The 21,755-nt window shown below is 53.6% G+C and overlaps 1 protein-coding gene across 2 annotated transcripts in view; it reads left to right on the plus strand.

Moving 5' to 3' along the window:
• Positions 1–4,038: 4,038 nt before the first annotated feature.
• Positions 4,039–21,755, plus strand: part of MNT (MAX network transcriptional repressor) — a 34,215-nt gene continuing 16,498 nt past the window's right edge. For both annotated transcript variants that reach the window (XR_013184828.1, XM_054647143.2), the window contains exons 1-4: positions 4,039–4,183; positions 12,660–13,221; positions 15,324–15,365; positions 16,041–16,152. Coding sequence is in view for 1 of the 2 variants with exons in the window: in XM_054647143.2 (XP_054503118.1) it covers positions 4,111–4,183; positions 12,660–13,221; positions 15,324–15,365; positions 16,041–16,152 (789 nt within the window). In the remaining variant the exon portion in view is untranslated. The remainder of the gene's footprint in view (positions 4,184–12,659; positions 13,222–15,323; positions 15,366–16,040; positions 16,153–21,755) is intronic.

Raw genomic sequence — 21,755 nt, forward strand, 5'->3', positions numbered from 1 at the left:
AAATCCTGAGGATGCCTTGAGCACAGAGAAGCTGTTTCTGCACAGCCAGAAAGGAAACAAGCAGGAGAGCAGGAAGGAGCTTGTCAGATCTCCAGCACTATTGCAGTTATTCTGCCAGGCCTGCACAGCTGAAGTGGTTTTTTTAACATCCATCACATCCCTAGTATAGGATATGTGTAGGGTATTAGGTGAGCCTTGTGCCATTGCAAGACAGTGTCATCCTCAAATGGAAATTTGTCATCTCCTTTCAAATCTCGTCTGTTTTGTGGGGGGGAGAAGGAAGGAAAGATGATGAGCCTCATAAACACTGCTGCTTTTTCCTGCACTGTTTATATATGAATATCATCATCATTTTATCTAAGTAAATCTAAGCCCATTCAAACTTTATATAATGCCATCAAACTCTCGAAACAAAGAAAGGCATTTACAACAGCCCAGCTTCATGATTAAGGTATTATCCAAATTCACCACTCAGAATGTTTCAGAGTGATTTCCTTCAGGCTCAACTACAGCCACAACATCATAGAGATCAATATCTGTGCCATCTGAGTATCACCCAATGCAATCTAAAGGACTGACTAAACAGGAAATAATACACAGATAAAAAGATAAAATGCCCCGGGCATTCCCTCAAAACAGGTAAAAAGTCTCACCTTGGAAACTATAGATCTTATAAGGAGACCAAAGGTCTGAATTCTCCTAAGTTACATCTAATATTTAGAGAAGATTAAAAAAAACCAGTCAAAGGATTTGCCTGAAAGTTTTAAAACCACAGATGGAAACTGAAGAGACCCCTGTCCCCCTAGTGCAGGCTGCATGTGGCAGCTCCAGCAGTGCCACCTGCTCAGGAGCCCTCTCTCCCTGGGCAGAGATTCCTGCCATGGGTCATTGTCAGGAGCAGCCCAGGTGAGGAGGACCAGCACAGCCCTGAGCAGAGTTCCCGAGGCTGGGCAGCCTGACAGGAAGGACAGCTCTGACTTCAGACCACGTCACTGAGGTCTGTGTCTGGAAGGGTTGTGGATGTAGCCCAGTGCCTGCTCTTCCCAAGTGTGGAGCACAATGGAGTAGAAATTGGACCTCTTGTTACTTGTAACACACACACAAAGTTTTAAACACAGTCCCTAAAGTGTTCACAAAGTCAACCCAGATAATGTAAGTGCTCTGGTTCATCCCTGTCTCCAGTAACAGTGTCAAATGATTCAGTGAAAACCCTTCCATAAAGCCTTCCAGAGGTAGATGAATATATACAGTTGATGGATTCTGGATGTGTACACAAGCTGCTCTGTCAGCCAGGTCCAAAAACTTGCAATAAGTAAATTTAATCAGGAAACATCACTCAGATATGAATGTTTAATGACGCTGATTTCTACTGTGAGCTGCCAAAGCTAGGAGCCAGCTTAGCAGTCAAGAGCCCACAGAGCTCAGGGTTTCAAAACAAACAACTCTCCTTCGAGATTAGTGTTGCAAAAGATGTGAGCAGGCAGAAGAAGAAATGTTTTGCCTCCTGCTAAAGCATTAACCCAGCACAGAACTAAAGTATTGTATGGCACCTGAAAACGTTTCTTTCAAAAGCTGTGTTCAATCAAGCACCCTCAGTCAGTCAGAGCACTGTCTTTTGTATGCTCCATAACCTCCTCTAATGACTCATTTCTGTTGCCTTGTTTGGGATTTTTTGTCTTACCCACTAAACCCAGAGTCTGTGGCCCTGCAGGGCTGGGGTCTCTGGGCTGGGCTGTGGCACTGCAGGCAGGGCTGGGGAAGGAGGTGCAGTTTGTACAGCAGGTTTGATGGCAGAATAGCAATTCCTTCCTCAAACCGAGTCCATCTAGAAGAGCACAGTGAACCCAGGTGGTTTACAGGATTACAGAGAGAGCTGGCTGGAGACCCCCACACCTTGCTGGTGCATACACAGACCTGGAGTGCAGCCCTGCAGCCCACAGCAGCAGCCTGGACTGCCAAGTGCCTGTCCCAGCCGTGTGCTCCCCTCTGACAGAAGTCCAAGGCACCTTTGTGTCAGGATGTCCAGCTTTTTGGAGAGCCAGATGAGCAGCCGAAGCCCTGCAGCATGCACAGCACAGCCAGCCCAAGCTGTGGGTGTCCCAGCTCTCTGCTGCTCTCCAGCTACTTGGCCAGGGCTGGGCTGTCCTCAGCTCCTCTGCTGGGATCAGACAACCCGGTTATTGAATCTGACTGAACACAGTCACACACAGCACATGCAACAGACACCTGAGTACATCCAGGCTGCACAGGGAAAAACCTGGGAGATGTCAGCTCCGGGCAGCCCTGGAGTGGCTGTTACTGAGCTCCCCAAGGCCACGTGCACCGTGTCCCGCTGCTGTCACAGGCTGAGCTCAGCACAGCCCGGGCTGCTCTGGCGAGCTGGGCTGGCTCATGGACGGCATTCCTGGTGTGAAACTCCTCCATTCATTGCGGGAGCTGGGAGGAGCCCGTGAGGCAGTTTGCAAGATCACTGGAAAGCAGCTGACAAGTTCCATGAGAAATGAGCTTGTCCCTCCATGAGCTACACCTGCCCAAAGCTACCCCGAGTGAGTTCTTTTGGCCAGACTTCATCTATATCTGTATTTTATCTACCTCTTCTGCTCATGTGTGATGATGCTCCCCTCATTGCTGTTGTGAGGAATTCTGATAACGCAAGGATGAGTTCATGGCAAAGCCCAGGAGGAAATGACTCCTTGCATCTGCAGAGGAGGATCTGAGGAACGTGCAGTGCATGAGGCCACCAGTCACACGCTGAGCAAGGATGAGGCATCGCCCTGACCGCCCAGCACGGGCAGTGGGAAACAGAAGCACCTTGAGAGCCAGCCCCAAGCTCCATAAACAGTACAGCCCATCCCACAGGGATTTGGGCTTGCCCCCTTCAGTGGCCATTCCTCAGGGCAGTTTTAGGTTTGTAAATTCCTTAATGTTTGTAGGTAGAATGAAAATTCTCATAAGAAAATCTCAGGTTTTTTTAATTCCATTCCTTCTGTGAGAAGCACTGTTTTTTCTAACCAGTTTATTTTCCCTTTACTTCAGTATCTCTTCCCAGCCAAAAACCAGAAGTCAGTCAGAGGTAGATAGAATGGAAATTAGAATGGAAAATTTCCTTGTGGATAACTGAAGTTCAGTTGAGTTTTACAAGCTACTGACAAAGGGGCTGTACACAGGAAAACGTTGCTCAAGGTAAGCGTAGGTAGCCGCAGTGCGAGGTGTTTCCCGGGGAGCTGGCACTGCTGTGCTGACCCTTTCCAACGGGCTCCCTCTTCCTTGCTTTTATCCTTAAAAAGGGTTCGGCTTTTCCCTTCCGTGCAGCCAGCCCGCGGCTGCGGGGCAAGGCCGGGCAGAGCGCAGAGCCACGCGTGCCCGCAGCCGGTGACCGAGGGCAGCTCGGGGAGGGACGGGACACGACCGGGGAGCGCTGCGGGGCACAGCGGGGGCGGGGGGCCCGGATGGCAGAGCGGCCGCTGCCGGGCGGGTTTGTTTGGCGCGGTTCCGCCGGTCCGGGCCCGGTGTGCGCGGGGCAGCCCCGCCGGAGGCGCGGGGCCCGCACGTGCGCGGGGCGCGGCGGGCGCGGCCCCTTTAAGGCGCGCGGCGGCGCGGGGCGCCCATGTGGAGGGCAGCACGCGTGTTGTGCTGCGCGCCCATTGGCCCGCGCGCGCTGACAGCGCGCCCCGGGCCGCGAGCGCACTGCGGGGGGAGCGCCGCCCGCAAAACGCGGCGCCCGGATCGTGCCGCCGCCGGACCGGACCGGCCGCCGCCGCGTCTCGCGCCCCGCGCCCGCCCCGGGGCCGGCCCGGGTGGCGCCCGCCCCGCGCGACCGGCGGGGCTGCGGGTCCGTGCCCGCGCGTCCCCGGCCCGGGCCGGCCGCCGCGTCCCCGCGCGTCCCGTCCCGTCCGGGCGGCGCCCCGAATTCCACTCCACTTCTTGGCGCCGCCCGCCGCGTAGTAGCGGGGCCGCGCCAGCGCCCGCCTGTTGTGTTTCTGTTGCCACCCGCCATCTTGTCGCCAGCGCTGCGGCCGGCGGGGCGAGCCCGGGGCGGCGCGGGCGGCGCGGGCGGGGCGGGCCCGCGCTCCGGGCGGCGGCGGCGGCGACGGCGGCCGGGCCCGCGCCATGAGCATCGAGACGCTGCTGGAGGCGGCGCGGTTCCTGGAGTGGCAGGCGCAGCAGCAGCAGACCGCACGTGGTGAGTGACCGTCCGCCCGCGCCTCGCGGGGCCGCGCCTGACAGCCGCGGCCGGCCGGGGCTACCCGGGCACTGGCACTAGGGAGGGGCGGGGGGGCACCGGCGCGGGCTTTGCGGTGCCGGGGGCATCCGGCCCAGGGAAACTCGGGGCGGGCGGGGCAGTGTCAGGGCACAGGAGGGATTCGGGGACGGCGCGGCGGGGGCTCCGTGCGGGCGGGGCTGCCCCGGGCCGGGCCCCGCTCCCGCCGGGGGCGCCGCCGCCCCCGCCCCGCGCGCTGCGTGTCCCCGGCCGGCGGGAGGGCGGGGCCTGGCGCGTCACCGGCTCGGCCCCGCCCGCCACCACGTGCGCGCGGCCCCGCCCCGCGCGGCCCCTCCGGGGGCTGCGGGGCCCGCCCGGGGCGGCGGGAGGGGACGGGGGAACCCCGGAGGGGACCGGGGAACCCCGCGGGGCCGCCCCCGCGCCGCCCGCTGCCCCGCACCGCCCGCGCCCCGCGCCGCCGCTGTGGCGGCCCCGGCCCTCCGGGAGCGGCGATCTGTGCCCCGGGGCCGCGCAGCAGCGGCGGGCGCGGCGGGGCTGCCGCCCGCGCGTGGCTGCGGGACAGCGGCGCCGGCCCCGCTCCCGCGGCGGCCCCGGCGCGGGGACTCGAGCGGAGCTGCGGGAGCGGCGCTTTGTGCCGCCGCCCATTGTGTCGGTGATGAGTCACGCAGCAGACGGGGATGCGGTGCTGAGGGGCCGCGCAGGGCCGGGAGCATTCCGAGCGCGGAGCACAGCCCAGGCTGTGCAGATGGCAGGGGCTGCCCCGTCCGCGCTCCCCGCCGGCTGGGTGACAGCCCCGGTGCTGCTTCCCAGCCCTTGACAGTCTCCTTGCCACCGCCAGCCTGTGGTGGTCCCGACTCCGGGCTTACAGGTGGTGGCCGTGCTCAGGGTGCAGCAGTAAAACACCCAGGGCTCAACCTTTGCAGGTTTGGGTTTGTCTCCTGCTGCTGGGAGACAGCTCCCGCTGCCAATCCCGCTGCCAATCCCGCTGCCCCACGCTGCCAATCCCACTGCCAATCCCGCTGCCATCCCACTGCCATCCCGCTGCCCCACGCTGCCATCCCGCTGCCCCACGCTGCGGGAGCATCTTGTGAGTGGGTTCAACAAGCTGTGCTCTGGGTTACAGAGGAGCAGGAGGGACCTGCCTTGTTGTGCTGGACAGCTTTCTGAGGCAGGAATTACTGCTGAGCAGGGTATATGGGCAGGGTAACACAGCAAAGAAAAGACAGCCTGCAGGCTTCTCAGCTCCAGGAGCAGTTCACAGGGATGTGTGGGGATGCGGTGTCACACAAAGCCACCACGAGCATGCCCCGGGCTCTGGCTGCTGCTGGGGGGCACAGACACGTAAGGGCTGGGCTGGGTGCAGGGCCAGCAGCGTCAGTGCAAACGTGGCCACTTCAGGGAAGTCTGAGCACCAGGAAGACTCTGGCAGAGAGGGAGGAGCCCTGCAGTGACCTTTGGGTGGCAGGAAGATTTCAGGGGAGAGCACAAGCACAGGAACAGCTGGGAAGCACTAGGAAGTAATAAGTAAGAACAGTAAGACTGGGTTGGCCTCTCTGCCTTGTGTTCTTCCTCTCCTCCCCCTTGAAATCTTGTGTTCTGCAAAGCATTATGGTCTGTTATACCCCCAGTTACACTGTGGAACTCCAGGGGTCCAGTATGGCCTGAAAATCAATCAGTTTGGGGAACAGCATTAAGAAGTATATACTGCACTCATCCAAGGGCTGCTGGGTCTGCAGCTGACAGCAGTGCCTGCTGCTGCTGCTGCTGTAACCCTCTTGCTGTAAGCATGTGCCTCCCAGGCATGTAACACTCGTTTACATGGGCCCAGACTCACAGCCTGGGGTCATCAGCTTTCAAATCTTTCTCTCTCTGTTGTGTGCAAGCTCCAGAGACATTTGACTTGAATTAGAGGGTGCTGATTGCTTTGAATTTAGATTAATCCAGGAATGTTCCATGATCTAAGGAAAACAAATTTCTTTATAATTGCAAGTAACTGATACTTGTTTTCCTAGGGTTTTTCCCATAGATGCTCATCTTGCGATGCTGCACAGTTCATTCACACCATTCCTTTCCTGAGTGAGGCCTGTGCAGGCAGTGACCCTGCAGCAAGCACAGTTCTGGGCTTTTCCATCTCACCTACCTGCCATTTGGGCACGCTGAATCGCCTGGGAGTGATAATGGTGTGTGGTGGCCAGGAAGGTTTCCTTTGGCTGTGTGCCACTTTCCTTTTGCCAGTGGGTGAGGAGGAGAACCTGCTCAGACCCTGTGCCCGTGGCTGGGCAGCGGCTCAGTGCTGTGCTCTGTGTGGTCTCTCACTGTTGTCTTCCAACAGATCTCATCAGTATAATGTTGGGGTGCATCTCCAGAAACCTTGTGGGGCTTTTTGCCCACCACTGGCTTCTGTCTCACCAGGGTGCTGTGTGGCTCAGCCTCGGCCTCGCTGGCTGCCACAGGCAGCACACCCACCTGGGATTCTGTCGGGGAGGTTAAAGCACCTCCCAACACATAGTGTGAGTTTATCTGTTTCCAGAGGCTTGCAGGAGATCTGCACTGCAGTTCTGAGGACAACAGTGCCATAGTGACATAGTGACAATTAGACTTTGACTTCAGGAAGAGCCTTGCTCTGTGACACAGCAATGTCTGAATCTCGGGGGTGGCAAGGATAATTGTTGTGGGATTCCAGGCATAACTGCCTTGGTGCAGCCAGTTCAGGTGATAGTGGTGACTCCCTGTTTTGATGGGCAGATACCCATCAAAATTGATTCTTCTTTCTCTTTCAAGTATGGAGATAGGGTTCTAAAGGGTAATCTGCACATTTCCATTCATTTCCTTGAGAAGGAAGCTGGCTAGAGTGAGCAGCCTGTGGAGGCAAGGCCTGGTGCAGCCCTGGGATGAAGGTGCAGCAGTGAGCCCTTGTTCTCGTCACAGGATCGAGGAATGTTACCTGGAGCAAACACGCTTACCTAACAGGCTGGCTGTTATCTGCCAGATCCAGTTTTGCCATGACTCACTGAACTCATTTCACCTGTCTGTGCTCCCTTGCTGGCTGTGTGACACACGAGCTGTAGACTCAAGGCAGGCTGCAGAGCTCTTGCCAGCAGTGGATGAAGTGGGGTCTCAGGGTTTCTTCTGAGGGCATATCTTTGGGCTTTTTGGTCTGTTTTAAGGATACACAGTCTGTTTCTAATACTGTTTATTAAGTCAGTTCATGTTTACTGTTCTTTTCCAACCTGTACATTTAAGGCACGTCATGGTTCACTGTTCCTGTAGTGTGTGCCTCTGTCCCTGGGCCAGAAGCAGGGACAGCAGTGTCCTCATGTGCGCGGGAGCAGGTGGGTTGGGTCCTGCCTGTCAGCCGTGGCACTTCTTGCTCTGAACTGTGACACAGAAGCTGTTCAGGTGACAGAAATACATGCTTTTTATCAGAGTGCGTTATTTTGTCTCCTTGTCTCTTAAAAACGCTGATGCCCGGGGGAGAAGCACAGGCCCATCCTGTGTAGGACAGCTCACCGGCTTGGCTGCCCAGGTGCAGCTCCTTGGATGGTGGAGCAGGGTCAGCATGTGCTGTTGATGCCCACATGGCCTGTCAGAGCCAGTGCTTTCTTGCACTTCATCCCAAATACCATGGAAGGGTACAACAGGAGCTGTGCATCCCTCCGGCCCACCAAGGTGTGATGCTGCAGCTGTGACAGTGGCACGCTTGGCATCCTGGTGACATGATGGTCCTGGGGTTTCTCTAGAGATAAGACTCTCCATGATGGTTTTGTTTTTTTAGCAATCTTGATCTGTTTTCCTTTGTAGTGCTGCTAAATCCTCACCCTTTGTTTCTTTCTTCTGTCCACAAAGAGTTAGTTGTAACTAAAATGCAGCTAAAATTACTCTAGAGCTGATTCAGGGTTTCATTTAATCACTGGAATAGCTTATTAAAGCTATTGTAAATGTAAATTATCTGTAGAGAGTGGAGAAGCTGTTTTTAGAAATGTCTGCCAGGTATTTATTTAGTTATTGTTGATTGTTCTTCTGGTTGAGAAGGTGGAGATCTGAGTATTGCAGTTGTTAGCAGTGAATGGTGACCCAGTCTGCAGACGAGGTGTGAGCCTGTGACAGCAGTGGCAGTGCAGCAGCATCGCTCGGCAGGGAGGGTCTCAGGTAGGGGTGGGGGTCTCTGAACCCCTGAAACTGACCCCAGCTAGGCTGGCCTAGCTCTTGCTTCTCTGTAGTGTATTGTGAACTTCTGAGTTCCAATCGTGCAGCATTTCAGGTTCCTTTGTGAGCAGTGTGCTCCTGAAATGCGGTTCAGTTGGTGTTTGAGGTGCTATGAGGCCCGGTGTGTGTGGGGAGGAGAGGAGTGGGCCCGTTCGGGGTCAGGCTGAACGCAGCGCTGGGAGCAGCAGTGGCCACTGGCCCTGTGGAAGTGTCACCGGGGGCCTGGCAGCCGGCTCTGCACTGAGGGCACGGCCAGGAGCCCAGAGGGCTTTGGGAAACAGTGCCATGTCTTGGGTCTGCTGTGGTACCGGTGGAGAAACAACAGTGCCAAGGGCTGGGCACCAAACTGCCAAATTTTAGCTAAGATGGGAGAGAAAAGTGGGGCCTGTGCTGTTGTCAACCAAAATTCAGGAGTCAGAAAAGTGTCCTGATTTTAAAGGGTTCTCAGTCCTGTAGGCTTGTTCCTAGGCCTGGAAGTGCCTGTGGCTGTGTGCTGCAGCCTCTGGTGTCAGCAGCATTTGCTGTGACTCAGAGCTTGCTTGGCTGATGCTGAGCTTTGCTGGGCTCCAGTTCTGCTGACTGTTCTTATCTCCCCCTTCCTGGTTCTCCCCTGCAGAGCCAGGAACTTGCAGAAACACAATCTAACCTCCAGGCTCCAGCCTGCCCTTCCTCTTGGCATGACTTGTCCCCCCCAGGGCAGCCTTTAGGTAGTAAATACCTGGAGACTCTTCAGTACGCAGCACTTTCCTGGTAGGAGCCTGCAGTGACTCCTGCAGGTGACACTGCTGCGTATCCAGAGTGAGTGACACCCAAGGCACTCCTCTCCAGGGCTGTAGCAGTTCAAGGGATGCAGGATAAGTTCCCAGAAGCGTTGAATGATTCAGAAAAACACTTCAGACCATTCAGAAAACAACCCCACCGAACTGCCCCACTGTTCCTGCAGTGAGAGATGTTCTCCTCTGAGCACGCACAGAGGTGGGATGCTGGGCTATGCAAAGGCAGACACTGTTGATAAACTCTGGGTGCTGATGGTGTCCCTAGTGCAAGGTGGGAGCACTCAAAGGGCTCTGGCATCCCTCAGAGCCTGCTCCTCCAGCAAGGCTGCGGGAGGCTGGGGCCATGCCCTGGCTGCTGCAGGCCCACTCTGCCGGCCCGAGGGCTCTGCCCACTGCTCCTGGCTGGCCTGGCAGCAGGGCTCTGACAGATGGGTGGCATTTCCAGGGCAGCCAAAAGGGGCGAGATATATTTAAACACAGCAGATTATTAGGTAACAAAGAGTGCCTGGTGCTGTGTACTCAGACCATCGAGGCCCTAAATAGCACCAGACCACTGGTCAGGGGTGCTGACCCTGTTTCTGTGTCCTCCCAGGACAGGATTTGCTGTTCTGTCCCGTGGCTGCCCATGCTGCTGTCACTGCCTGGGTGGTGTGGCCAGGGACCTGAGGTACCTGTTCTCACCATGTGAACCTGCTGGCAAGTGGGGTGGTGTGGCCAGGGTGGGATTCCAGGACCCCTCGTGCTTGGGCTGTGGTTGAGATCCCCTGGGAGTTCTCAGGACTGGTTCACTCCCATGGTTTGTTCTGTCCTCAGTCCCCTTGTTAAGAGTGTGAAGAACTAGTGGAAATTGCACATAACTTTGAGGTGCACCTTTGGATTCAGCTATCCTCTTGGCCGAGGGGATGCCCTGAGCCTTGGCTGCTTTCTGTGTATGGGCTTGCAGGAGATCCTGTGCTGGGTGTGCCACGGGGGAGGGAATGAGCCTTGCATGTGTCTGGCATGTGCCACGCAGCACACAGCATGGTGATCACACCTCCTTGATCTGTATCTGTGACCAAACGTGGGTGAGCCTCCTTCATATGAGAAAATACAGAGCTTGGGGGAGCTTTCTTCAAAGAGCATCTTTGGTTTGTGTGCAGGGTGTGAGTGCAAAGCAAGCAGGAGACAGACCTTCACCACCCAGTGGGAGGGTTTCTGTCCAGGGAGGTGGCTCAGGGCCCTCCAGTCCTTTTGCTGAGGCTGGGAGCATGGGTCCTACCCTGCCTGTGGGTAACTCAGACCCAAGAGGACAGTGGCTCTTCAGTGTTAGATCCTGGCTAAAAAAATCCTTGAAATAAACTCTTTAGCTCAAGGGAGCAACACCAAAGGCCTTGCTGGCAGGTTGTCAGCAGCCCGAGGGCTGCACCTGCTTCCAGAGACATTTACATAAATACTTGTGATCAGTAATGCCTGCTTTAACCTTGCTTGGCTGTTCTCTCCCTTCCCCACGAGTGTAGCTGGTTGCAGGAGTTCCAGGCCGGCTCCTTCTCCCGTGCTGCCCTGGGTGCAGATCTCAGGTGTCGTGGCTGGGAGCTCTGCTCTGCTGTGGCTGTGTCACCTCCAGCAGCCCGGCAGGTCCTGCTGTGCTCACCAGGCACTGCCCCAGCTCCCCACTGGTGACTCCTTTGCTCTGAGTGTGCCTGGCCAGCGGTGCCGGCCAGCCTGCGGCCGCTCTCTGTCCCCGGGGCCGGATGTGCTCAGGGAGCACCGTGAGTCAGCAGGTCCTCAGGGCCGGGTTTCCTCACGCACCCTGTGCCAGGGACATTGCATTGGCTCTGGCTGCGAACCAGCAGCAAAATGGAGCAAGAGACCTGCAGACAAAGGGCTTTTCTTTATTAGTTATTAATGTCGTTGAACTGAAACACTCCGAAATTGTTGGTAGCTGAGATTTGTGTTTACATCAGGGGATTCCTGATGGGGTTTTTGCCACCCTGCGCTGCTTTGCTTCTTCCTTTAAGGAACTGTTGATAATACCCTGAAATATTTTGAAAAAATACAGAGAAATGCAGCTTTAAGGCTCAGCTGCTGCTTAAGCAGCCTCCCTCCTATTTTGGAGTCAGTCAGATCGTTTGCTCACTCACCCTACTTGTGCTGCAGAAGTTGAAAGCAAACTGTGGATTTGAGTCTCGGGCAGCCCTGGGAAGAGTGCTGTATGGATGTGAAACCCTTCCTGATGACAGAATTTCACATGGTGCTTTTGTGACTGCTGCAGGGTCAGAGGCTGGGGCTGCAGCCCCAGTGCCAGAGCTCGGTCCAGAGGGTGGTTTGTCCAGGTGTGGGTTCAGGACCGTGTTTACCTTGGCAGCTGGCTGCTTGAGCTGGCTCATACTCTCCAGGGGAGGTTGGGCTGTGTTTGGGCTGCTACTGCAGCTGAACTTCAGTAAATTGTGTCAACTGGATCTGGGTCGGTGTTGCTGTGCGGTCACACGTACCAAAGGGCATTCAGAATCGGGAGTAAGAGTTTTGTTGCCTTTTTTGCTCTCTGTAGTTTTTGCACCATACCCTTCAAAATCAAAAGATGGATTAGAAAGTATCCCAGTAGTGGCAGGGCCCCTCGGGGGTGGCCAGCTGGGCAGCTCTGTGCCTGGTGGGGCCCTGTTCCCTTGTTACGTCAATACAGATTGTCTTGAAGATCACTGGGGGATTGAAAATAACCTGGTCATTCCAGGCGGCAGCATACATGCTCTTCTCTCTAATTTCCTAAATACATGTTCTGACTTCAGTGTTTCAGTCGAGCCAGAGCTTCTCCTGGGAGAGGCTCTGTTGGGATGTTTCTTAGAGCTTCCTCTGAATTACCTGATTTTGGTGACTATATAAGACAGAACACCCAACTGTCCATGTCCTTCCCCTAATCCCTCCCTTGATAAATTAAGGTTTTATTTTCCATATATTTGTATATTACTGTGCAGAGGTTGCTGCACCACCTTTTGTTGCAGCTCCTCAGAGGTTGTCAGGAGCGGGATCTGCTGAGCCTCACGGATGGTGGGTTTGGAGATATTTGATTAAGGCTGCGCAATGTCTAGATGCCAGGGCCACTGGCGCCACAGGACTTGTATAAATAAATTTTGTTTGTGCCATGTTCACGCAATTAAAGCCAGAGCCCTGGATTGCGTTTGATGAGGTTTATTTTGCTAGTCGGGCCACATAGATTTCATTTACTTTGTCTGGTGTTCTGAAAACATATAGGAACATACACACATCAAAGCCAAGTTTAAGAGCTTGATTAAAATCCACAGCAGTAAAGAGGTGCCCTGATGTGTTTGTATCAGTGCAGTGTCCATTGAGCTGGGGTTCACTCGGGATAGTATAAAACCCAGGGTATTTTAACTTGGAGATCCTGCCCCGTGCTGTTTGTAGGCCGCTCTCAGGGAAGGTCAGGGAAGCGCCATTGCTCACTGTGGGTGTTTCTCTTTCAGAGGAGAATGAGAAGCATGAGAAGCTCTGCCTGGAGAGGGAGCAGGAGCAGAAGAAGGCGGGCAAGGCCAGCGTGCCACGGGCCAACAGCACCCTGTCCCCAGAGGAGCCCCGGAGCGAACTGCTGGTGCCCATCTCGCCCCCGGGCGCAGTGCCCCTGCCGCCGCCGCCCCTGGCAGCTCCCATTTCAGTCATTCCCATCCCCGTGGTCACCAGCTCCCCCCAGCAAGCCGCGCAGACCGCCCTGTCGCCGCCGCTGGTGCAGCGCCACCAGCCCCTCGTAAGCACTCCCAGTGTCCCCAAGGAAGCGCCCTCGGTGGCACCGGTGATCCAGCGGCCGCCGGGGCCGCACCTGCCGGACGGGAAGGCGGCCACGCCGCCCTCGGGCAGCCCCAAGCAGCTGCCGCACTACACGGCGCCCGTGCTGGCCATCTCCCAGCACCATGTGGTGCCGCAGCCCATCCAGCCCCTGCAGCACCCGGCAGCGCCCGCGCCCCTCGGCGCCCTCAAGCTGGCGCCGGCCGACGACATGAAACCCATCGAGCTCAAGAAGAGAATTGGAGGGTGAGTGCACCGTGTGTCCGGGGGGGACAGCCAAAGCTGCATCCCTCTGGAGCGGCTCCTGCTTGTGCAAAGTGTTGTTGGATCAGAAATGCCAAGACCTGTGGATGTTTAATGTCTTCGAATTGCTGAGAGCAGGGTTTTTTAGCTTGATGGGGTTTTATTTCCCTCCCTCACTCCACACTGTAAGATTTTGTGTAAGGATTTTTTTTTTGCAGGCCAGAACTGTGTTAGGAAGCAAATCCCAGCCCTGCATGTCTGATCTCAAGTGGTATCTCGTGTTATGTTTGGCAAAAGATCACTGCTTGTACTGGTCAGGGAAATCAAAGTGCACTGCTGCTTATGGGAGCTTTCTTGAAAACTGGAATGGGATCTGGGAGATGTTATTCTGAGGACAGAGATCACCAGTTTCTCAGTGCTGTAAGTGCTAAGGGCCTCCTGCTTGCTCAGAATCTTGCAGCTGGAAGTGGCTGAAGACTATGTAGTCTGCCCTACCCTCTGACAGGACTTGTGGCTCTGATGTTGCTCCAGGTTAGTGTTTTTCTGGCTTGTTCTTAAGGACTTTGGCTGGTGGAGACCCTACCTTCTCTGTAGGTGGTTGTTTCCAGACCACAGTATCCCAGTAGGGAGTCTGGTATTACTGCTTGTGGACTGGGAGAACAAACCATTCCCTTCTTTGCAGCAGTTTTACCTGTTTCCTTTGGCCCCTCAATTTTCCTGCAGCATAAGTGACCTGGATCTGTGCAGTCTTCCCTCCTGGCTGTGCTGTCTGGGCCCCTGTTCTGGCTGCCTGCAGCAAGGGGATGTCTCCTGGTAGTGGTGTTAGAGATGGTGTGTGAATGCCATGGGGACTGGTGGAGATGTATAGTGGACAGAAAAAAGGTTTATTGGGATGTACAGATCCCAAAATGCATAGAAACAGTGAAAGTAATGCAGATAGGAGTTTGTGAAGATGAAGGCTTCAGTAAAATGCCAGTGTAGTTCCTCTAAGCAGATTGAGATCTTCAGAGCCTGTCTGCTGCTGGAAGGGTCTGTTGGTCTGTGCACTAATGGAGAGAGCCCATCACTGAGGTTGTGTGGGTTCAGGAGCTGTGGAGGAGGTTTCTGCTGGCACAGGGTGCCAGGGCAGGCTGCACAGGTTTGGCTGCCTGGGCTGTGGGCAGTGGGGTGGCTGCAAGTGCACCCACAAGCTGCTGCTGTGCTGCCAGACTGAGCTGTGCCCTGGGAGGTGGGGGGCTGTGGTGCCAGTGTGGAGCACAGCATCACCACTGTCTCTCCCCAGAATTGCTCCATAAGCACAGAAAAGATATCTTTTCCAGCCTGTAAATGTTTCACGGGGAAATGCTGTCAAATATTGGTGACAATTTATTAAATATTATTACCTCAATGTCCTGTACCATAATATAATTACTTTGCACAGTGTATGAAAGATTCTTGAAATCTCCACATCTGCTAATGTACCTTATCACTGAAAAACTGAGCTGAAAAACTGAGATAACATGAATTTGTTTGGCTTTTCCTAAAAATATTCCTCTGATTCAGAGAGTGTGTGGACTCCAACCCCAAAACCAGAAACTCACGCTGGTTTTTTCTTCAGCAGTGACTGGAGAATTCCTGTATTGCTTCATTCCATGTTTATCCTCAGCTGTGTTTTTTCATGCACAGTAAAAATCCAAAGTTGGAAGTGTCTGCTCAATCCCATACGCTTGAATATGGAACTGCACAAACCTTGTCCCACTGGAGTGTAGGCATAGATCAGAACCAGGTCAGAATCTGGGCTCTCTGGGTCTGTACAAATACTTAAAATCCATACTTGGTGTCTTTCCCTGTTGGTAGTAGCCATGTGTGCACATATACACACACATCACACCTGTTTGTATCTTCTGTGCACTGTGTGCTTGGTTCCTCTGATGCACGTGTAAAGTATGGAGTTCATCTTGAAACAGTGTAGGCAGGAATATATATGTACTTAATGTTAAACCAGTAATACATGAACACTTCTGCTGCTTTTGCATCTTGACATACAGACACTGCTGCAGGCACAGGTGCAAGGCAGGAGTTTTCAACCTGACACTGAGCTGATCTTTGTTCTGTTTGGGTTACAGGGTTGGGACCAGGGAAGTACATAATAAATTGGAGAAGAACAGGTGCGTAGAAAGCCAGGGGTTTGGGTTTTTTAATCGTAATTCCCCTCCTTTTTTTGGCCTATTGTCTGTCAATATTTGTTTGGCTTTGGCGGGTTTTTGTTTGTTTGCTTGCTTGTTTTTTAAACAGATAACCTGAATAAAATTCTTAGTGACTATTACTGAATCTTGCAGTATTGCTTGGCTTTCTTATAGCTTAATTCTGCATTTCTTGCTTCCCAATATGTTCTGTTTAACTGCACCATTGCATCCCAACCACCCTGATCCTGCAAAGCAGTAACAGTGCATAACAGTGTGACTCTTTTGATTTAAAAAGAGTAAAATACCCCAAATGAGGGGTCAGTGTGCAGTGTGAATACAGAATAAACATCAGTTTCTGACCCAAGACTCTACAAGCCTGACTAGCTAAATTGGAAGTATGGTGACAGTGAAAGTACCAGCACAGTGAGATGAGATATTTTATTTAAGGCTGCACGGTGTTCCTAACAAAGCTGGGGTAGAGCCCAGGCACAGCCCTGCTGGGTGAGCTGGCTCAGCTGTGACAGGCTGTGCTGGGGGGCTGCTATGCACAGGTGTAGGTGCTTTGCTGGATTAAGGCCCCAATTAAGCTCTCCCCTCCGTGGAATTGATTCCTGCTGTGTCTCCTGGCGGCTGACGACCCACCTGTGTTTTCTTTAGACGTGCTCATTTGAAAGAGTGCTTTGAGACATTAAAGCGCAACATCCCCAACGTGGATGACAAGAAGACCTCAAACCTCAGCGTCCTCAGGAGTGCCTTGCGATACATCCAGGTACGTGCGGCGCTCGTGGCGCTGGGCAGAGCCCAGAGCTGACTTGGGGTGCACAGAAACTCCCCCTCTGGGGGTTCCGGGTTAGCCCCACATCATCCTTGCCTGAAGTGGTGATGGCAGGGAGCAGATAATTCACGTGATCTTAGAGACCCAGGCTGAGTGAACTTCAGTTGTTTCCTTTTGGGCCCAGGTGAATTTTAATATGTATGGTTTGGGGAGGTTTTCTGTTTGCTTAACCAAAAGACAGATTTCGGTAAAGATTTGGTATGTCTCAAAATTTCCATGGGGGGGACATGTGAGTACAAGTCATTTGCTTGGAGGCAAGGAAAGCCTAGAATCTGAGGCTGCAGCATGAGGCTGTAGGTGGATGGGGCACCACCAGGAGTGAATCTGGGAGAAAGCACGGGTGAAAATCAGTTGTGTTTGTAGCTGGAGGGAAATAAGTGTTAGTGTTTGCTTGTTTAACGTTTGGGAAAGTGGTTAATGGTAGCACAAAAGAAATTGTTGTAGATGTCCCCTGTGAATGTGAAATCAGTAGTATGTAAGGCAGTTAAAATTCATTTGGAAACTGGAAGAGTTGCTGCAATTACAATGCAAATAGAGACCTAGTACACCTTGTACATTTTGACTGGAATAAAAGGTGCTGAGGATTGATCACAATGGTCTTTTCCACAGTAAAATGTAATCTTTTCTCACTTTGTTTCCATTTTTCCTCAGCCACTCTCAAACACCATTTCCCTCTGGTGTTCAGAATTGATTATTCACTTCAGCTTTGCTTTGGAGAGTCAGTAATGCCTCAGAATAGTTCAGCCCTCCTCTTAGTTTTCACCAGCAACTTCCCTCGGAGAGACTTTGGTTGGGGCAAATTCTGACTGTACCTATCCGCTCTCTGTGTTGCTCCAAAAAGTGGTTTTTGGGGGTGTGGTTGTACTGAGGCCTAATGGGCTTTAGAGAAGATCTGAGCCTTTCTTTGGGTTTTGGCAGGCTGATGTTGTAGTTTGCAGGAGGAGCCTCTCTGACGGCCAGTCTGGGGTGCGCAGTCCTGGCCGGGACTGGCTGTCCCTGGCTGTCCATCGGTCAGTCTGTCCGTGGCTGTCTGTCGGTCGGTGCGCAGTCTGTCCGTCGGTCGGTGTGCAGTCTGTCCTGGCTGTCCGTCGGTCGGTGTGTAGTCTGTCCGTCGGTCAGTGTGCAGTCTGTCCTGGCTGTCCGTCGGTCAGTGTGCAGTCTGTCTGTCAGTCAGCGTGCAGTCTGTCCTGGCTGTCTGTCGGTCGGTGTGCAGTCTGTCCGTCGGTCGGTGTGCAGTCTGTCCGTCGGTCACTGTGCAGTCTGTCCGTCGGTCACTGTGCAGTCTGTCCTGGCTGTCCGTCGGTCGGTGTCCTGGCTGTCCGTCAGTCGGTGTGCAGTCTGTCCTGGCTGTCCGTCGGTCGGTGTCCTGGCTGTCCGTCGGTCACTGTGCAGTCTGTCCTGGCTGTCCGTCGGTCGGTGTGCAGTCTGTCCGTCGGTCAGCGTGCAGTCTGTCCTGGCTGTCTGTCGGTCAGTGTGCAGTCTGTCTGTCGGTCGGTGTGCAGTCTGTCCGTCGGTCAGCGTGCAGTCTGTCCTGGCTGTCCGTCGGTCGGTGTGCAGTCTGTCCTGGCTGTCTGTCGGTCAGCGTGCAGTCTGTCCTGGCTGGCTGTCACTCAGCCGGGTGCTCCCGCAGCCGGTTCTCTCCGGGCGTGGCAGGGAAGGTCACGCTGCCCTCGGGCCATACCAGCGTTTGCCTCCACGTGTGTGGGGAGCACATGGCGAGCACACGGCCCTGCTGCTGTGGTGTGAGCTGGCACTGACCCGGCCTCCAGGCAGGGCTGGCCGGCTGCCCACGGGCGGTGACGTTGTGTAACGTTGTGTAACCTCCTCACCGCATCGCCTTCTCCTCCTCATCCTCTCTGGCAGCTTCTCAGGGAGTATCCCGGGCACTGTTTTCCTTGGCAGCACCAAAGCCGTGGGTCTGTGATTCAGTCACAGGATTCAATTGTGCTAAAAACCCAGATTACTAGAAATCTGATTTGAAATTTCAGCATTCAGAAACAAAACTTGTCTTTTAATTTTTTTTTTTACTGCAGTTTGAATTCAGGTTTGATCTGTTTCAACAGAACTAACATCTATCAGTGTGGGGATGGCCGCCAATCATGTGCCAGGCTCCATGTGTTTCACTCACAGGCTCAGTGTTTCCCTTGAAAAGAGAACAGGGCAATTGTACAAAGGAGATTTAAAAGTAAAAGCTCTTACTCTCAGGATAGCAAAGTAGTTTTTCACTAAAGGGAAAAAAAAAGCTCAGGAAACTCAAACCCAGATGAGCCTCGCAGGGGAGGGGCACAGCACCAGCCAAAGCTGCACGGCGGCTGTTCTGCTCCTGCAGGCACTGTGACAGTACACTGATTGTTGCAGCCTCTCTTCCTACAGAATCCTTCCTTCCCCCCTTCCCAGCTGGAACTTCTTAGAAACAGACTGTTTGTTTCCTTGGCTGGATTTAAATATTTGTATCTGCATCAAATCAGATAAGTTAGAAAGTTAAATTCTGAACTTCCCATAGAGCTGTCATTTTAATTTATCCTTGGACCTGGGCTTGTGCTCTGCTACAGTAAATTAGAATTTGCAATTAGGCACACTGTTGCACAAAGGAAATGGGGCCCAACGCAGCTGGAAGTTAATAATCCCTTTAGCTGGTGATTCAGCCTGAGGCAGTGTGGGCTGTTGTGCTGCAGCTCTCAGCTGAGGAGGGTGTCCTGTGGGTCCAGCAGCACGGTGGGCTCCAGACCCTGGCACACAGCTGCAGCCAAGTCTGTTTTACGTGGGCCACCTCGGCTCTTGGTCTTCACTTTGCCACCTGCACAACCTGAGTGGAAATGTGGAGACCTCTGGGAAGTTTGTAAGGTGCATGGAGCGATGTGGAAAAAACCACAGTGAGAATAAAATGCTGTTTGCTTTGAGAGAGCAGTGCCCTGTCCCCTGGCTGTGTCCTGAGCAGTGTCCCAGCAGAGCAGAGAGCAGTGCCCTGTCCCCTGGCTGTCCTGAGCAGTGTCCCAGCAGAGCAGAGAGCAGAGCCCTGTCCCCTGGCTGTCCTGAGCAGTGTCCCAGCAGAGCAGAGAGCAGTGCCCTGTCCCCTGGCTGTCCTGAGCAGTGTCCCAGCAGAGCAGAGAGCAGTGCCCTGTCCCCTGGCTGTGTCCTGAGCAGTGTCCCAGCAGAGCAGAGAGCAATGCCCTGTCCCCTGGCTGTCCTGAGCAGTGTCCCAGCAGAGCAGAGAGCAGAGCCCTGTCCCCTGGCTGTCCTGAGCAGTGTCCCAGCAGAGCAGAGAGCAGAGCCCTGTCCCCTGGCTGTGTCCTGAGCAGTGTCCCAGCAGAGGACAGGCCCTGTCCCCTGGCTGTCCTGAGCAGTGTCCCAGCAGAGCAGAGAGCAGAGCCCTGTCCCCTGACTGTCCTGAGCAGTGTCCCAGCAGAGGACAGGCCTGTCCTCCCCGGAGCCCCTCTGGCTGTGCCCATGCCAGGAGGGCAGCAGGGAAGCCCAGCCTGGTACATGTCAGATGTGGCTCACAGCCCGTGCAGCTGGGCTGGCTTTCGCCCTCTCAGGAGGATTCCTGCCCCCTGGGAAATGGAATCATCTTTGGAAGCTAACTGAAGCCCTGAAGCAAGGCTGCTACTCCGTGTTCTCAAACTGTGCCTGTCACTGGGGCACCTGAGCACCCTCCAGTTTTGGGGGTTATTTTCTGCTGTACATGTGGTGTCAGATGACATCCAGGTGATTTGCTCACCAGGTGACACTGGGACAACTGTCACACAGCCCAGCCCAACCCATCAGTCTTCAGTTGTGCTGCAGGTCCTGCTTGCTGGCCAGTTTCCCCAGTACAGTTGAAACGCTGACTAAATAACAAGGTGCTTTCAAAGTCTGAGATGCAGCTGAGCTTCCCAGGGCATGCAAAACGCAAAGAGCAAAAGTCTTTGGAAGGTGTGGAAGCAAGGCACTGCTGTGATCCCAGCCCCTGCACGTGCTGCTCGGCTGTAGCAGAGGCACTGGGGGCTGCTGTGGTGGCAGATGGGCCTGGTCCTGCAGAGCAGTTTTGGCTCTCTTTGTGAAATAGACTTTGCTTACTGATTCACAGAAGTCCTCTGGCAGCCCTGCTTGTAGTGTTAGAGACAAAACGTAGCTGTAGTGAACTAAGGATTTCTAGTATGGCCAATTTGTCATTATTACCTTGGGAAAGGGCAGGAAGGATGAAATTTCCTTATGCCTTACCTGTGCTCGCTAGTGTTGTTAATCATTTATGGTGTTGAAGTTGTTTATCCTCACGTCATCTCCCTCATCTTCTCAAACTGCCTGCCGTAACAGTTGTGTCCCTAAGAGAGATACAGTTTCCTGTTCATGCCAACAGTAATCAACAGATTGGACTCCCTTCGGGGTAGAATGAATCCAGAGTACTATCCAAGGATGCCTAAGTAGTGCATGTAAAAATCCTTTGTGAAGCCCTTTTTAAGCTGATCTTGTGGACATGTGAACAGACCAGATACTGGTTTTACATTGGTTAAATTTTCCTTTTTAAGATTCACAGCATTTCTTTGTCTTCTAGTTTGTTTTATTTATGGGTCACTGCACTGGTGCCTGAGCACAGTCATTCATCCCTGTCTGTGTAGAGAACCAGAACAAGGCCAGTGAATTTTTGGGTGCCATAGCAGTGCCTGATTGGGGCGTTGATGGGTGCAGAGGGCCCTGCAGCCGTGCCAGCTCTGGTGCAGGGAGGTGCTGGACTGCAGACACAAACCGCAGGTCTGACAATGGTTGTGACTAAAGACCAGAACTCATTTACATTCAGGCACTGTTGTGACTAGATTATTGATCAAAATGCATAAACCAAACTGTGCTGCTGAATCCTGTTAAGTTCCCCACCTCCACGAGGATGGCTGTAACTGTTATTTTTAATTCTGTGCCAGCTGTGAGGTGAATAGACTCATCTTCTGTAAAACTTGTCTAGTAAGAGTGGGGTCCATCAGTACCTGCCATGCCTCCCACACGTGAGCAGTGTTCAGATGCCAAGCTGTGCTGCTTCATGGTGTTTACCTGACCTGATCCACTGATTCTATCTTGTCTAATTAGCCTGAATCTCAGTGTCAGTAATGAAGGCCTGCAGCATCCATGGGCTGTGGCCATGCAATGTGGTGTCATCTGTAGATTTCAGAAAGTTACAAGAAATAAGACCTTAAAAAAACCCACTGTTTAATTCCCTGCTGTTCCTCCAGCTGCAGCAGGACCTGTCTGTAGGGAGGCTCATCCAGGGAGCCACCAGGGCATTTTTATTTGCAGGATTGGCCACAAAACATGTCCTGTAATAGTGATTAAAAATGTCCAGCATTTGGAACTTGTTGAGTAATTTGAGCTGTTTCTTAACCATTGCCAAGAGGGATAGTGATTTTTTTTAAAGTATCTCACTCATTACTTGTACATGAGAATTTGGAAAGGGTGAATGGAATTATAAATCTGTCAGTGTGTTTGTAATTGTCAGAGAATCCACGCCTGTTCCACTGCTGTCATTTAAGTAGTAGTTTAAGAAGCACTCGGGGTTGTAAAAACCAAACCAG

Source organism: Agelaius phoeniceus, chromosome 20, assembly GCF_051311805.1.
Source record: "Agelaius phoeniceus isolate bAgePho1 chromosome 20, bAgePho1.hap1, whole genome shotgun sequence".
Lineage (NCBI taxonomy): Eukaryota > Metazoa > Chordata > Aves > Passeriformes > Icteridae > Agelaius > Agelaius phoeniceus.